General features: G+C 37.9%; 1 protein-coding gene across 1 annotated transcript in view; it reads right to left on the bottom strand.

Moving 5' to 3' along the window:
* Window positions 1–598: 598 nt before the first annotated feature.
* abca5 (ATP-binding cassette, sub-family A (ABC1), member 5) overlaps window positions 599–18,187 on the bottom strand; it is a 30,697-nt gene continuing 13,108 nt past the window's right edge. The window contains exons 18-39 of the mRNA XM_066663666.1: window positions 17,703–17,822; window positions 17,145–17,346; window positions 16,778–16,944; window positions 15,158–15,285; window positions 14,411–14,548; window positions 13,938–14,051; window positions 12,582–12,752; window positions 12,309–12,422; window positions 11,652–11,789; window positions 8,490–8,555; window positions 8,312–8,403; window positions 7,765–7,888; window positions 7,275–7,392; window positions 7,083–7,174; window positions 6,694–6,869; window positions 6,433–6,508; window positions 5,625–5,719; window positions 5,102–5,221; window positions 4,592–4,744; window positions 4,432–4,511; window positions 4,231–4,286; window positions 599–4,077 (exon numbers count right to left, since the gene is read on the bottom strand). Coding sequence (XP_066519763.1) covers window positions 3,937–4,077; window positions 4,231–4,286; window positions 4,432–4,511; window positions 4,592–4,744; window positions 5,102–5,221; window positions 5,625–5,719; window positions 6,433–6,508; window positions 6,694–6,869; window positions 7,083–7,174; window positions 7,275–7,392; window positions 7,765–7,888; window positions 8,312–8,403; window positions 8,490–8,555; window positions 11,652–11,789; window positions 12,309–12,422; window positions 12,582–12,752; window positions 13,938–14,051; window positions 14,411–14,548; window positions 15,158–15,285; window positions 16,778–16,944; window positions 17,145–17,346; window positions 17,703–17,822 — 2,681 coding nt within the window. The 3' untranslated portion in view covers window positions 599–3,936. The remainder of the gene's footprint in view (window positions 4,078–4,230; window positions 4,287–4,431; window positions 4,512–4,591; window positions 4,745–5,101; window positions 5,222–5,624; window positions 5,720–6,432; window positions 6,509–6,693; window positions 6,870–7,082; window positions 7,175–7,274; window positions 7,393–7,764; window positions 7,889–8,311; window positions 8,404–8,489; window positions 8,556–11,651; window positions 11,790–12,308; window positions 12,423–12,581; window positions 12,753–13,937; window positions 14,052–14,410; window positions 14,549–15,157; window positions 15,286–16,777; window positions 16,945–17,144; window positions 17,347–17,702; window positions 17,823–18,187) is intronic.

Raw genomic sequence — 18,187 nt, 5'->3', positions numbered from 1 at the left:
ATGAAAAAAAAAAAGTGAAGCAATATGAAAAAAAAAAAAAAATCTGTTTAGGAAATTACACTGGAAAATAAAGTTTTAGCCATGAATTGTGGATCACAATTAACTGATTTATATTTTTATATTATTTTTATTTTAACTTCAGCATATTGTTTTTTTAGATGTTGTTCAATAAAAATAAAAGGCAATGAAGGATTTGTAAGATTTGAACTCAATTTTTGAAATGTTCTCTTTGCCTGACACAAGGGACTGTATATGTTCTTCTCCTTCGTTCACAGTCACAATTACACCAACCCTTTCTTACATACAACTAGCGTAAAAGGCCTTGTAGTGTACACTGGCTAGCTAATGGTTCAGAGTAATGTATGATTTACATAAGCTTGCTTTTTTCTGTGACTGAGCTGCACGTTGCCATGGGTTGCCCATTTCTGCCTTAGAATGGACATCTCCTTTATTGCTCCTGCTTTGGGAAATGCAGCCATTCTTTAGTTCTGCAATTAGACAAGACCAGACGGAGGAAGATTTCAGCATTTTTCTCTCCCATGACCTTTAGATACATTGAGAAGAAATGAGAGGGGATAAAGCCAAGTAGTTTTCATACATTTCTTTATTTAAATCTTCTGGGGTAAATGCTGTACATAGATGGACTTTTCAAACAAGGATTGAAGTGTGTGTGTGTGTGTGTGTGTGTGTGTGTAAACAATCACAAAAATGTTTAACAAGCACATCAGGTTACGTGGCACAACAATTGTTCCTAGAAAAAGTGCACGCTTTCTAAAAAAGATTGCATATTACAGCAAAACAACTGGGAAAAAAATGTTTATTTGATTTTCAGAAGCAATTAAACATGTATTTTTAAAAATAAAGTGAGTACTTAGCTTTATTTAATAATATCCAAATATGTAGATCAGTGGGGCATCGCTGAATCTGAGAGCTGAAACTAAAGGGCTAATCAAGTCTGATCGCTGTGCAATCATCGCAATAAAATAAACCAGACACCTGAACCATCATGGATTATCCCAACTATTGTTTTAGTTATTCCCTTTTCCAGGATTGAGCTAACTGACAAAAGTGCAAAGCAAAAGCATTCTACCAGGTTACATAGTAGTGGCTACATTTTACTGCAAGACAATTCTGAGTTCACTAGAGACAACATCAATATTGCAGTTAGCCATGACACATCATTTACAGAAAGCAGTGACCACACAGACACAAAAGGTTTATATATTGCACTTTGGAAGAAATTAATGTCTCGTTTAAAGATAGATTTCGATGAAAATACCCCAAACCCAACCCAAATTTAAGAAAGGAAAACCAAATCCACAGAGATGTTGTACCGTACCAGAATAAGAGGCTACATATGTGCAAAAATAAAGCTCATTTAGTAAAAATAGCAACTTGCCAGTCCCCTGCACCTTATCAATTCATAAAGAAAAGCACTACTCTCAAATTAGGTAGAACAACACATTAAAACGTTAGAAACTAAATCTAAATGCCCAATGACAAATGTCTGTAGTGAGCAGCTGGATTTAGTCAAGTGTAAATATTTTAGGTATAAATATTTTACAAGCCCTCCAAAATCAAATGTAATACAACTAGAGTATACAGACATACAAAATTCAACACAACACACCATCTCAACACAGATTACAATTTTCTGAGGACTGATTCAAGCAACCTGTTTCTAATTCCCTTCTTTAACATTCAATCTAAACCCCTTTTGCTGTTAGTGCGTAGTAAAGAGAAAAATCATCAAATATTTACAAAAACCTAGCCAAATCACCCTGAAAACTACCAATGTTATTTTCCCAGACAGGTTAGCCCGCTGCATCTTTAAGCAGCACCTTGTTTCAGAACGCAGCTGGCTAAACAAACCCATTTTTTGACCAGATTCAAAGTGCGACAGGGCACACTTGCTCTGCTGAGGTACAATTTAATAGTTAAAAGCTCATTCAGGCCAATTAAGTTGCAAGAGTCTATCAGGGTCATCTAACTTCCCAACCATTCCAGGAATGAATGTCAAATATTGGTTCAACATTAATCTGCATTGTATCTCAGCTAATTCATGTTAAAAGTGATAAAAACGAGTGATGCTTTCCAAACACTTACAAAATTAAGTATAATACAATGACTTAAGCGCTTATGTGAAAACTGAGAGCTCTGCTTTAGCAAAACACCTGGAGGAACTGAGACAGAGAGTGAGAACATTTACCAACAACTAAGTCAATGCACAAAAAACAAAATGGACGACATTGTGTAAAAGAATTATGTTAAGAATTATATATTGTAGTGAGTAATTTTATGTAGTGTAATAAATTATTACGTTTACCACAATAATGTGGATTTGGAATAGCAAACTGGAGCTTAATCTATTTCTTGTTCTTTTTCTGAACAACAGTTGGTGAATTACAAAGGTGATTAAATGTCACTCGTTGCCATAGCTTCACAGATTATTTGTAGTGTTGCGTGGAATGTGCCAAAGACTCTAACCAAAAGAAATGCTGATTTCAATCAGGAAACTCTTCCAAAAAAATAAATTAATGGAAAATTAAAAAATGATGCACGTCAGACCCGCATTAAAAAGTAACTATTCCACCGTAAAGCTTTAGGAACTTTACCTCTGCTACAACAGAATGATAAAACATTTTTCTCACATAGCGCTTATGAACAAAACGGCATCATATTACCATCATGTGTATCATCAAGGCCTCACTCACAAGTAATCACCTTTTAAATAATTAAAATGGGAGCGGAAAAGAGTCCTCTCACTTCAAAGTCTTCCGCAGCGCCTCAAGGCCTTGCTTACGTTTCTGATAGATTTGGAGTGCTGCTACATGCGTCTGAGCAGAGTGTATGGGAACTACATTCTCAAACTACTGTCCCAATCATTTTAGACACTTAATATCCCCCAGAAGAAGGCCACTGGACAAGTAACATAAGGAAAAAAGAGGAATAAGGATAAAGACATTGACCAAAAAAAAAAAAAAAAATCTATAATTTGTGTAGATTTTTCTCTTGTTATTGACACCCTATATTCTACTAGTCTGTACAGGTCATCAGGCCTCAGTCTTTGGAGAGCTGGACATAGTCTGTGGGGCCTGAAACGTGCTGGTGTTTGAGTCCAAGAGTTCCCCTGCTGCAGCACAGACAGAGGATGCTCAGCATGCCTTGGTGGCAGGGCAACATTGGTGGGGTTGTGAAGCAGAGTGTCTCCACATGCTGGTATATCTCAACAGATGCGCTGTGGTACTCTGACGAGGCCCGTAAAAACACCACCTTCAAGGCTGATCAACGCAGCTGGAACAAAGTTCCTCACTCAGCAGCTCCCTGTGCTTGTTCAAGGTTCAAGCACATGCAAAATATAGACTTCGTTATTTTGTTACACACCTAAATACAGCAGATCTAACAAAAAGAGCTCATGCTACAGACATCAAAAGCACCTTTTCAGCATTGATGCAAGCACATATTGGAGTGGTTAGGCCGTGGATACACTGCTTTGGTTCCATCATGATTCCTGATGGCATATCAATTTTTTCCCCCATATCCTATGTTATTGATTAAACACATTGTATCACAACAGCAGGAAGGTAAGACTGAGACATGGGTGAACACAGTTCAAACCTGTTCACCAAGGCCAGTGTATGACAAACAGAGTAATTCATAGATAGTGCAGTCTACTGTGTGAGAATTGTAATAATAAAATAATCCCTCAAAAAAAAAAAAACACACATAATGCGAGTATGTACGGCAGCTGGGAGAAACACTATGCCATCATGCTGGCTATGTCAGTGCCTGTGCAAACTCCATGGCCCTACACCCCTCATCAATGTGCACCTCATAAGGGGGCACTCTTCTTGAGTAAAGTGAGTGGCACATGTACAAAAAGGAGGGAGTGAGACATGGAGGGAGAAAGAAAGAGGTTGAGAGAGCTAAAAGGGCTCACAGCTGGTGCACAATGCTGTCAGTGTGATTGAAGGACGCTGGGCCATCCTGACAGAGCCGCTTCCACTGGAAGGTGGTGCTCAGAGAGCCAACTTCCTCCTCTTCATTCTCCTGTTCTTTAGCAAATTCCATGAAAACCTGTGAGACACACACATATACATACACACACACACACACACACACACGTTAAGCAATGTGAACCCAAACAACAGAAAGGTCATCTTACTTTCTAAACTACCAAAAAGATGATCCTACACAGATAATAGATGTATTACTGAAGACATCACAAACCTGTTCAAGGGTGCACTGCGAAAAATTATATTCTTCAAAGTTGAAGTTCTGTTTAGCTGCGCACAAACAGGAAATATATATACAGTCAATAAAGCAAATACATGAAAGAAAGGTGAGTAATTTTGTCTTAAACATGTGCACTTTTGTGTTGTAACTGATGCTATTTTTTTTCAATTACAATACATCAACGTGAGCACATACCACTCTCTAACCGAGAGAAAGCCTGGGCCAGTGATTTTACATCCTCCATTGGTATCTTGTAAACCATCAAGGTGGCAAAACTGCAACATAAGTGTAAGTAAGTGAAGGCCTGAAACAAACAGATATTTATTTATCCATCTCTGTTGTTCTAAATGCAAACCTCTCTTGTCGTGCAGCATGAGGGAAGATTCTTAGTATCTCCTTGTGCAGTAGTGCCACCTGCTGGAGCCCTGTGAGCTCTTCTCGAAGTTTAATCTCCAGACTGTAGCCTCGACCATACTTAGCCTTGAGGTGTTGGATGGAGCCAATGCACCTGCAGAGATCGACATCAAAATCACACCCCTATTGTCACTAAACATTTACATGTATTAATATTAATGATACAATATATGGCTGGAAGTTTGTAGACCATTCAACATTGCTCCTGAAATCAAGAGTATCAGCAATGAGTTTCTCTCTCATTTGAGGCAGTATAAGCTTCTAATGTTCTGAGTAGACTTTACATTAGATACTCCAAAATGTTTTGAGGACTTTACTGCATTCAAACACAAAAGAACTAGTGACATAAACACTGGTGCAGAGCGCTCGAACAGAGACAATACATCAAACCTTTTAAGGAGTTTTAAATATCAGTCAGTGGATTAAGAAACTATATCATAGCTGAACTAACCGTAGCTGGCCAGAGACCATGATGGCCACTCTGTCACACACAGCCTCTGCCTCCTCCATGTAATGAGTGGTTAATATGGCACCACGCTGTTTGTTCTTAAAGGCCGCACGTATGGCTCTCCTGTTACAACAGACAGTGGTACCATGTTATATCAAACAGCAGGGATATAATTACATAGCAGGCTCTGATACACAACTCACATAGCATTAACCGTGAGCCTGAACATTATGAAGCAGTCAGAGAAAATTAATGAATGGTTTTGAACTTTGAAAAATGCTGATTTTTGTTTGTTACTTTATTCTGCAATATTAAACACAATTTATTACATTTCTTTCTTGTATTTTGCATTATTGCATTTCCATTGCAACAAATGGGTATAAATAAATTAACTGACTTAGCACAACAGTTTTTTTTTTGCTTATTAACTCTTTGGGATACAGTCTGTAGTATCCCTTGCAGTATCCATATCCATCATAATGCTGATGCAACAGTGTTAATCAAATCTGTAGTTTATTTGTCTTACCACATACGCTGCTTAGATTTGGGGTCCATGCCAGATGATGGCTCATCAAGAAGCACAATCTGAGGGTTCCCCAGCATGCTAATAGCAAAGCATAACTGCAAAGAAACCACATAAACGGAAATTAAAGCTACAAACATACTTTTCTGGATATTTCAAAAAATGTAATAAAATAATAAGCAATTTATTAATTCTCTAGAACCTTTAGGCGACAGAATTCCAAATAAAATATTTCTAGTGTCTTGGTTAAATGTCAACTAATTTTTGATTTGATGCCATACACCATAGAGTACACTGGGCCCATATGCAAATAATTGTCATTGTACAACGTACAAAGAAATGTGTCTTCCGCATTTAACCCATCTGTTACACACACACACACACACACACACACAAGTGGCTGTGAACACAGCATTTGGGGGTTCAGTGCCTTTCTCAAGGGCACTTCAGTACTGGATGTTCCTGCTGGTCCTGGGGATCAAACTGGCAACCTTCCAGTACCAAGCCCGGTCCTCTAACCATTAGGCCAAGGCTGCCCCCACAATTAGGCCAAGATTGGGCGAAATTTTAATTTGCAAAACTTCAACAATCTGTATCCTCAGTTCCTAAACAATAGAAACATGCAATTAAAAGTAACAGTGATAAATGTGCTTATGTCACAGTACTCGTCACAGTTAGAGGTTCAAGAGAAATAACAAATCATAGATTCTTGTGTGTATTGCAATAAACAAAATAAACAAAAAACAAATTCTTCTTCTTGAAAGATGTTTTTAACACAACCGGTTGTGTTGAATGTTAGTGTCTAGTTCACCTTTCTCTTGAGCCCTGCAGACAAGTTTTTAGTCTGTTTATGAAGATGCTCCTTCAGCTCCAAAGCATTTACCACTCTAAAAACAGATGAACACAAAGCCATATGTCTCTCTTTCTGTGTGCAGATTAATCTCACAATTCAACATTTTTCAAAAAGTCTCAGAGTAAAAAAATGTTTCTATATTCTTAGAATTTGAAGAGCATTCTTTTTCTAATCATGACCAAACACTTGCATGGACCTGGGGTATTAGAGATCAAGTACCGTTTGATGATGTTTGGTACATCACTGCTGCGCAAACCCTTTATGGCAGCATAGATCTTAAGGTGCTCCTGTAACGTGATCCTAGGCCAAAGGGAGTTCACTTGAGGGCAGTACCCTACATGCTCAAGTGGGCTGTCCACTGGCCTGAACTCTGTGCCATAATCACCCATCAAAATCTGCAAAATTGTATAAAGTTAAATGTTAACATAAATTATAAATATTGCAGTTGTATTGTATGCAGTAACTCTAGGTTACTGATCGGTATCGAAGTGCTGCAAGTAATGAGTGCAACACTAAGTCAAAACAATACAGTTTTTTACAAAGCATTAGATAATGCTAGATAATTGGTTTAAAACCAATAGAAAATGACAGGCTGACAAAATACACACTTGTCCTGCAGTTGGAATTGTGTCTCCTGAGAGCATGTGCATGATTGTGCTCTTCCCTGCTCCATTAGGTCCTAGAAGCCCCAAGACCTCACCTGAAAAAGAGCCACAAGAGAGGTAACATTGCGTTAATACATATTTAACTGGGGTGGATATCTTATGCATGGAGCAGGCAGTAAGATTAGAGCCATGTACCTTTTCGCACACAGAAGGAAATGTTCTTGGCAGCCACTCTTCTTTTCTTACCAATGGAGAAACTTTCTTTTTTGTCAGTGTACTGCTTTCGCAAGTTATTCACAACCACCACTGGTTTCTGAGCACATACCACAAGCAAAATCATTTCAATCACCAATCCTTGTTTATGGTCTACAGTAATTAAGCAAGCCAAATGTACAAAGTATTTAAAAAATCAATATATTTACTGAATTAACACTGGGAAAGACCTATGACAGCATGAGGGTTTGCCTGTTACACAACACAAACCAGACCTGTACTGGCTATAATTACAGCTGCAAAGACAACTAGACGTCTAACACTTAAAAATTGCCAAGTACTCAAACTGCCACTTAAGATCTTAGAGATTAGCGAAGCAGCAAATAAAATCAGAGAAAGTTAGTTTTCATGAAATCAGATTCTTCCCAATTATTTAAGTCCAAGTGCGGGACTGAATGTCAAATTTCTCTACCTCTTCACAGCACTGACAGGTAAGGGCCTCCTTCACTCTAGCCTTCTCTACCAGAATATCCTCATCCTCATCAACATTCTCCTCTGGGTTTCGCTGCACCTTCCCTTGGGCTTTAGAAGAGATCCTAAACATTAAAAATTAAAATAAATAAATAAATAAAAATCAGTTAATCAGTTAAAAGGTGGGAGACATTCAAACCAATAACTGTATGAACCCACTTCTCAATTACATCAAATATCTACAGTAAGGTGGCAAAACTTTTATTTTCCATGTCATGACAACCAACTGTTCTTTCATACTTGTACCAGTAAGTATGCATTCTTAGAAATCTAGACTGCTGACAGATTTTCTAAATTCCATTTTAATATGCACATAAATAATGGCTGTGATTTTTTACTATTCATTTTACAGATTTTCATACCAGCATATTTTAATCACATCTTAAAATAGCATGAAAGAACCCTTTAAAAACTGAATAATGTTTATGTTTACTTTGTAGAGCATAGATACAAAAATACTATTTAAGAGATGTGTTTAAAAACCTGACCGGCACAGCTGGTCGTTCTTCATGGTCTGGCCTCCATATCGGATTTCTAACCAGCGAAGTAAGAAGAGCAGCAGAATGCACTGGAGGTAAGGCTGCATTTAAAATATTCAGGGTAAGAAATCATGAAATATTTGTTAGACTCAAAGAAATGCAAGCACAAAAAGTCTGAGAAACTCACAGCTAAAACAGCGATTAGTAGATTCTTCCACAGGAACTCCTCATGGAAAGACAAAAGGAAGGCAGCCTGAAATTAGAAATTAAACCTATTAATCAAATCATAAATATCCATACAGTACAGATTGAAAAAACTGTTGGTTACTCAACTTCGGTTTGCTGATTTAGCAAATCAGTTCTTCATTGTGTATACACAGATGTTGTTGATTTTTTCCATAAAATAGCAATGCTTAAAATAGATGGTTATTTGAAAAACCATCTCAACACTGGACACATCAAAATCAATTCCATGTGATTATAGCACCGTAAAGAAGTTTCTGCACAATAGTGAAGTGGTCAGAAGAAACATTAATACTTAAAATTTGGGATCTCAGAAGAATCAAAATACAAGCTACAAAAATCCTTATGTGAACCAGCAAGGAAATATTTGAAGTCTGTGGAATAGGAGAAATGACTCACTCAAGAAATGTTTAATTATCTAGCATATCGTCACTGTCCAATTAAAGACATATATCTCCCAAAATAGTAACTTTACAGGAAAAGGAAAAACCTTAACTTTGAATAGAAGTCAATGTAAGATTTTAATAAGTAATTTTGGAAACATTTTCAAGAAGACTAACTTCGCAAAAGGCAATATTTACTGAATAGTGATGCAACATTAGATGGGCCAGAAGGGCAGGCCACTGACTGCTCATAAATGGATAGTCTCAGGGTTTCTTGCAGAAAATCAGTTAGTCAAGGTGGTACCTTTGTTACTCTGTGTTTATAAATGCAAATTCAAATCAATGATTCAAAGCATTGAACACACGGCCGCAGGGAATCTCAGAGATGACACACAGCATTAAACACAGAAAGTCACAGAAAGTACTTTGGAAATTTGAAGGATCTCTTATTATTGATTGTTTACAGTGGGGGTGTGGGCTGGGGGGGGGGGGTGGACGATGTTGTCAAGGCAGCCGCCCTAACTGTAAAGCACTGAGGGAAACCCTGATTCTGATGCTGCTTAAAGAATCCACATAGAGACAATAAAAACTCTGTAGATAAGAGATCTTTGTCTCTTATAAACTTAGCACAAAAAGGAAATTTGTGTTTAGTAGATTATTTCTTTGTTGTAAAAATACTTCTTGGCAACAAAACCTATACTGTTCGAAAGCCTGTTAATTTCCCTTTAAAATGGTGCCACATTTGTAAGGAACATGCATTTGTGGGATGAGCAGTAGAGCTGAGTATGTGGGTTGAGCCAATGAAAAATTTGCCAAATCCTCTCTGCCAATGCCAAACAGCTTATTCTGCCATTGACTTGTTTGGTGTTTGGTGGACTGGGTGATTGAAGTTTGAAGAAACAAGACATATTTGCAATTTAACAATTTATTAATTTAACAGACAGAGGAGCCTCAGTAGCGTGTGGAAGAACCATTCACAGCCTCAACAGCCTGGCACCTCTTACTCATGCTGGTCAACAGCCTGGTCACACACTGCTGTGGGATGGCATCCCATTCTTCAACCAGCATTTGTTGCAAGTCAGCCAACATGGTTGTGCTGGTAACTCTAAGCACTTTGAATTGCTTTTGTATGAAAGGTGCTGTATAAATAAACTTGCCTTGCCTCTAGCACTAACAGCACACCCAAGCTGACCCCACAAGTGTTCAATGGGGTTGAGGTCAGGACTGCTGGCAGGCCATTCCATCCCCTCCACTCCCAAATTCTGGAGGTAGTGTCTGATTAACCCTGCTCTGTGAGGGTGAGTGTTGTCAGCTTGGAAGACAGAGTTCAGTGGAGTGGACTGTGGAGATATGGGATTGCCACTGGTTGCAGAATTTCATCTCAACATCTTTCAGCATTGAGATTGCCTCCAATGATGACAAGCCGTAGGCAGAATCTGGACTCATCGCTGAACATAACTTTCCTCCACATGTTCAGTTTCCAGTGCACGTGTAGCTGACACAAGAGCAAACGGGCCTGACGGTGAAGGGCAGTCATGGCAGGCCTCCTGGCAGCCCGAGGAGACTGGAGATTGGCTGCGTGCAGTCTGTTCCCGATTGTTTGGGCAGAGAGCCGTCGGCCATATCATCCTGCAAACCTTGACTGCAAATATGTAGAAGCCTACGGTACCCAAGTGCTGACAGGGTGAAGAAACAATCTTTTTGGGGTGTCATCTCCTTGGGACGCCCTCTTCGCGACCTGTCTCTGACATCCCCTGTTATATGGAACTTGGCCTTAAATTTGGAGACTAAGGCTCACTCCAAATAATGTCGCAACTTGGTTTTGCGTAACATCAGTTTGAAGTTGACCTATCGCACAGGCCCTATCCAGATCAGTCAAACATGGCATGCTGATTCTTGGAGCAGACAGCTACTGAACACTGTAGCAGGGCCCATGCTCACAGGTGCTGCCAATCAGGTGCCTGGGGGTACCAGAAGCTCAAAACAAGTGTCAATAGCAAAATAAGCTTTTTGGCAATGGCAAGAAAGATTTGGCAAATTTTTCATGGTTGCAACCCACATACTCAGCCCCACTGCTCATCCCACAAATGCATGTTCCTTACAAATGTGGCACCATTTAAAAGGGAAATTAACAGGCTTTCCAACAGTATATTTGTTGCCAAGAAGCATTGTTACCACAAAGAAATAATCTACCAAACACATATGTCCTTACTTTTTGTGCTAAGTTTAGAAAGGAAAGGATTTGACATGGTAAAAAAAAAAAAATCAGTATGTAAATTACAGCTGAACAGTGTGGGGGGAAATATCTTAATGCGATTTACTGATCATTATCGTAAATATGATTAAAATTACTGTTATTTTCTATAAATTAATGTCCAAATGTGTTTTATTAAGAATTAGGCCAAGATGATCTGGCATTATTTGACAAAGCTGAATACAAAGGAATACTGTTTGTTTCGTTTGCAATGTTTTATGTTTATGTCAATTGCAAAGTGTCATACATACATGTTTCTGATATAATAACTGGTAAAAGTGATGTTTCTGTTGACCTTGTGTTTTCTGAATGAACACAGTATAAAAAGATTAAATTTAAAAATATCAACACAACCGAAAGTTGTCATTTTCAGATTTTCTCAGGAGGAAAAGTCCGAGTTGATGGGTCTCATGTCATTTCTCATTTATTGTGAGATTACAGATTATTGGGGATATCAAAAACTGCTTACCTTTGTAATGCAGTTGAGACAGCCCATTAAAGGGTATAATGGGTTGAAGAAACATAGCGTGTTATGTAGGACACGTGTCAGGCCAGGATTATCATTCACAAAAGCCAACTGGACCATGGAGGCAGATACTACACACACCTGACAAAAAAAAAAAATATTTCATTTTGATATTACAGAAAATACTGATTCCAAGTTTGGTGTTTAAATATTCATCAAATGTTTCTTAGCTTAAACAGACATCTTCCATCCTCAGTTTCAGTTTATAAGTAATATTAAGGGCGGCACGGTGGCGCAGCAGGTAGTGTCGCAGTCACACAGCTCCAGGGACCTGGTGGTTGTGGGTTTGTTTCCCGCTCCGGATGACTGTCTGTGAGGAGTTTGTGTGTTCTCCCCGTGTCTGCGTGGGTTTCCTCCCACAGTCCAAAAACACACGTTGGTAGGTGGATTGGCGACTCAAAAGTGTCCGTAGGTGTGAGTGTGTGAGTGACTGTGTGTGTGTCTGTGTTGCCCTGTGAAGGTCTGGCGCCCCCTTCAAGGTGTATTCCTGCCTTGCGCCCAATGATTCCAGGTAGGCTCTGGACCCTCCATGACCCTGACTTGGATAAGCGGTTACAGATAATGAATGAATGAATGAGTAATATTAAGGCTTTGACTTACCATCATAGAGACAACGGAGAAAAAGTCTCTGTTGCTCTGGACTTTGGTAAACATGAACGAAACACAATAGGTGAAGAGTATCATGGCTGGCCCAAATCCTATTAGACAGAGAGTCTGAAAACAAAAACAAACAGGCAGAGTTTCAGTATGTAGGAGATTCAGTGTGTACATGTATAACTACTAATACTGCAGTATGTGGGCTGTGCTTTGAGAGCTGCAAAGCTGCAGAGATATCATATCATATTTGCTGTGTGCATGTGCGTTTTTCCTCACCAAAGACATGACATGGCTGTTGGACAACAAGTTTGGAGAGTGGAAGGCAAAAAGTGTACTGGTCATGCAGATAAGGATGAGGTAGTAGAAAGGGATATCTATAGCAGCCTGCCCACACCAGTATGCAGATGGCAGCATGCCAGAGATCCTCAGTGTTGAACGGCATTTTATCTAAAAGGGATGAAAAATATTAAACCCTATTTCAGTGGTTCACAAAGTGGGGGGCACACCCCCTAAATGTAGCATGCAACTATTGCAGGGGGGCTGCAGCAAGGCAAATGAATGAGATACATAATGCATATGATATGCATATGACATATGATAAATAATACTAGTAATAATTCTTCTGTAAAGGTAACTACTCACTTTGTTTTGTTTCTTTGATTAAAAGTTTCAGTTCAGTATAAATTACAATGTTTCAAATAATTTCATGTGGAGTTTGGAAGCAATATTCTGATCAGCAAAAAGGGGGCCCTGAAGAAAAAGTTTGAGATCCACTGCTTTAATTAAACCTTACATTTATGACAATACTGAAATAGAACAGATTAAGAAACATACTATCCCTAGCAAACTTATGACAGCTTAGAGGATGTGTGACAACAATTTTGTTTAAAATAAAAAAAACATTTATTTTTAGATAAATTCCAGCAGAAATGACTGAATCACTCCACACTGAGGAAAACATGTTTCAAAACATGTTGGTTATTCACAGTCAGCTATGTGTAAAATTCTGTGCAAGTATACACAAAATGTGAAGGTTATTAAAAGAAAACCTATGGGTAGACCAAGGAAGATGTCAAAGCACCAGAATTGAAAACTAAAAGCCAATATGCCTTAAACAGTAAATGCACAAAAAACCCTAATAAAACACAGATAGATAAGAGCCAAACAAAATCCAGTACTAAGACCTAAACAGAAAAAACAAGGTTACAGTGGACTGAAGAGAAGCAATCTTGGAGTGTGAATAATTGGATGGCAGTCCTATTCAGTAATGAATTAAAAATCGGCCTTGGTCAAAGAGCTGATGCTGGCAATTTTGTTAAGTAGCTTTCTAATGAATCATAAAGCATAAAAAGAAACCAATCACACTTCCCCATCCATTAAAGACCAGAGGAAATGTCAATCAGTACCACAGGTGTACACAAAAATGTAATAGTTAGTTTACAAATTTTGTGCAATAGTAATTTATTTTTCTTCATTGATTCAATATTTTTTCTCAGCAAATGACTCCTTAGTTTCTAAGTAAAAACAAAACCTAACAGAATTTTACAGAAAACTTGCACAGCAGTCTCTGAATTTAAAATGTGTTTATGACATTAATGTACAGCTTAGAAGAATCCCTTCATATATTATTACCTCACGATCTCGTGTGTGATCCATTGCAAAATAGGCTGGCATGCCAGCTGCCAGCATTCCCAGTATCACAGCCTCAATGTAAACCAGAGCATAGGATGTTGAGTATGGAATTTGCTAAGAAACAAATGAAAAAAAACAAACAATTCACTAAATTTTAAAACACTCATACACTCTCTTTGATAATAATACTAATGAACATATAGTCACTGTCCAATTAAAAACATGAATCTCCAAAAACAGTAGAAGTAAAAAACCTTAACTTTCAAAGGAAGTTAATGTAAAGAAACAAAACTTATTCCAAGTTATTTTGGAGCGTTTCTTTTGGTCCATTCATTATAAAAATATTCACAAGATCTGAAGGACAGCTGCAGTTTTCAAATTAAGTTGTATAATAAAAAAAAAAAAAAAAAATATTGATATACATGTTTGGACAGTAATGATATGAAATAAAAGTGAAACTCTGCTGTACTCACATAGTCAAAGGGTTTGCTCCAAGTCTTGATATATCCAGTACCATTTAAACCTCTGAGCAGGGCATTACTAAGTACATTTACTGCCATGGGCAGGGAGTGGACGGTTGTGCTGTTAAAGGCTAAAATATAACTGAAAACCTTGTGTGTGTGTGTGTGTGAGAGAGAGAGAGAGAGAGAGAGAGAGGAGTGTGAGTGTTTATCTTTAAAACCAATGCACATAGACGCTAAAGAAAGTATAATACACTAGGATGACAATATAAAAAACATTTAAGTTCTGCATCATTCTACCTCTTCTCCCAGATAGGCCTCTGACTCAGAGCTCTAAGGGCCACTACACAGATAAGAACTCTCAGCCATGGATACACAAGCAGAGCTTTCCTGCTCTATAGCTCTCAGCCTGAGAGGATCAAGAGCTCCATTTAGCAGCTCCACCCCACTCCAGCTTAATAATGCTTCCCACCCACGCTCAAATGCATTAACTGGCTTATTTAATCTAGAAACACATGTCAAGATACTAGTCAGAAGTAAATGAGATCCTTTTTGGGATACACTAAAGTTGCCATCACTAAACTTAAATGATTATGATACTTCAGTTTCTATCAGTTTAAAGTGCATGCCTGAAACTGAACCATTATGGGAAACAAGTAGTCAACCTAAAAATTTTCACCTATGCAGTCTGGACCTGTTTTAAGCAAAATCAGTTTTTTTGTTGCTGGTTGAATTGCTACAGAGCATACTTAGACTCACCTTACTGGAGCCTGTTACATTAATGGCAGCACTGTGAGGTGCAGCAGACATGTAGTCCATCTTCCTCATCACCTCTACCTTAATATCCTGAACTTCCAGGTTATGGACGAAGTCTGATATATCAGAGTCTACAAGAGATTATGCAATAGAAATATGCACCTTGTTAATGAATGATAACCAATAGTTGCTAGTCAGTGTAATGTGACCTAAAAGAGCAATCTGTTATGTTTACTGTACTAAATCATAAAATGATCAGGATGTAACATCAGCGGTTAAGGAAACAAGTTGAAGCACTCATATCGCAGAGTAGTGCTGCAGTCAATATGTTCTTTTTTGAGGAGTTTTTTTGAAAACTGAATTGTGATTTGGCCTGAAGTCCTTCTTCCCACTGCCCATTCCCCAGTATCGCTTCCACACCCTGGGTTGCCATTTATAACACACTTTCGTAGATACAAACACAATGTTCTGCAGACATGAAAGTGAGCAATCGAATAAAGATAATGGTAGATCCTACCGTGACCAGAGATGGAGTAAAACAATTGTAAATACTGGTGATGTATTTGAAAGCTGGAGGCACTTTAAATCTCATCAGGACTACAAGACAGATGCAGAGTTGGCTAATTTTCTCATAAGTGTTGGGATTAAATATATAAGCTCTGTGATTTGTGTGTTTAAAAAGAAAGAAAGTGAGGGATACATGTAGGATTAAATGTGTAAACTCCATAGTTTGAGTGCTGTAAACTAAGTGAAGGTAAATGGCAAAGGTTTTCGAAACACACAAAATACATGGTTTGCATGTTTTAACAAAACTGTGAGGAATAATGGAAGGACAAAAGATGTGAAATCCATGATTGATGTCTTTTAAACAAAGGTAGTGAGAAATAACGGCATGATAAAAGGTGTCAAATATTTGGTTTGAGTGCTTTAAACGAAGAAATGTGTGATGATCAGGATAAATGTTTTGTGTTTTAAATGAATTAAATGAGGAATAATAGTATGATAAAAAGTGTAAACTCCATGGTCTATGTGTTTATTTAAAGTGGAACAAAATTCAAGACGCTGGCGTTTGCATGAGAAAATAGTGGATAAGTACTAAACATCTGCCTCCTAAAAAGACATTTAAGTTGGAAGAAGAAAATCAAAATGTAAAGAATGGAAAATACAAATATGAAGCGGTAGCTCATTGCCTTTCATTAGCAGAGGTAGATTTGTTTAGTGAAATGATGTACATTATTCTGTGTAAACAGGTTGATTACGGCATATTCTTTTTAACTATGAAAGGCCAAATTTCTTCATTTTTGCATGTTCAGTTTTCCTGAACCTCTAAACCCAGGTGAGCTTTGCATCTTGGAATGCTGGGGTAGGGGGCAGACAAACCTCTCCAGTGTTTTGAATGTAGAGTGCAATACCCATCTTAAATGCTTAGTAAGTATTATAGATTGCTTCTTTAAGTCTCTACACTACTAAGCTTCACTTAACCACATTAAATTAAATATAATGTACACCTATAAAACAGAGCACATTTATGTTTAATTTAATTATCAAAATTTCCCCCTGTTGGTTTAGCCTCAATTAAGTCATAGAGGTAAACCCTTATCCAAAAGAAGTAGGAAGACGGACCAGAGGAGTTGAGGACGAGTAAGCTGGTGGCATATTTGCGGGGGGGTTCGTCACGGTGAAGGAGGTATATAGGCTGGAACTGCCTGTCAGGGGAGTGTATCTGAATATTCCCTGTAGCCAGAGACAGAACCAGCACCGCAGTCAAGAAGACCAGGAAAAGTGTCACACTGATGTAAAACAAAAAGGGAGAGAACACATTGAAAAGTGCAGAACATTATTTCAGCTCAAAAACAAAAAAACACAAACAAACACGTGACAAAAACCTCAATGTTAGATAATTTAATACACACAAGCAAATGTAATTACTGATGTACCATTAAGACAGTTTTCTGTTATGAACGGCCTTCACTTATATTTAAGTACTTACTTATATATAATAGGTTTCCTCTCTCTCTGTAGATTGAGCATATGAAGCCAGGCTACAGTGCTAAACTGCTGCCTCCATAGAGCATGGCCTTTCACTGCATCCTGCCTGTTCTCTGAGAATGTCAGTAGCCTCTGGTCCATGTCATCCAGACAGGATGCATCACCCTCCTCTTCCACTTTGTCCTGGTTAAACACACTGTAGTCTGAACCAGAAAGAGCCAGGTTTAGGTCAAACTTCTACAGAGTCTGTAAAATACCTGAGTAAAGAGTAGGTTTTCAAAAGGCTATGATGAAAAACCAGAACTGATCCAAGAACAGTATATTCTGACATACATAGAACGAAAATACACTGTCATTTGAATAAGTAATTGGGGTAAAATTTTTGATCACTCATTAAAGGGCCTGTTACATTTATACAAATGTCATGCTTTCACAGCATCAAAACTAATAAATCAAATCATAAATAATAATCAGAATTCAGACATATTTAAAATAAAATTTAAAAAATAACAAAAAAAAACACTGCTCTGAATGAATACAAAGCACAGCTCTATAATACCTGCTTGGTCCACTTCTTCTTCCGCCTCCAGACGCAAAAACACATCTTCTAACGTCGTCATGGAAACACCATAGTTAATAATGCCCAGGTCAGGTCTACAGTCCAGCTCAGCAAATAGCCCTTAGTACAAGAAAAGAGAGGCATTTTATCTTCAACCAAAAGCACATAATTTAATAGAACAAACACCAGCAGGAAGGCTGATCAATATGTGTAGACTAATAAACTTTGTCTTTTCTACCTTCATGGCATAAAATATAAATTCAATTTACAGTTTAAACATCCAATATCAATAGACGTGATTCAGTTTTTTACTACAGTGAAATATATTACAACAACACAAAAAAATGGTAGCGTTTCAGACACAACTATAACATCACACATATTTTGCATGATGCAGAAGCACCATGGTGCTAAATTCTCTAGTCAGCAATACTAAAACTGTGAGGAACACTGTTATGCAGTCAAGCATAAGGCAGCTTGGTCTA

Source organism: Hoplias malabaricus, chromosome 3 (assembly GCF_029633855.1).
Source record: "Hoplias malabaricus isolate fHopMal1 chromosome 3, fHopMal1.hap1, whole genome shotgun sequence".
NCBI lineage: Eukaryota > Metazoa > Chordata > Actinopteri > Characiformes > Erythrinidae > Hoplias > Hoplias malabaricus.
This window is presented reverse-complemented; position numbering and strand designations above follow the sequence as displayed.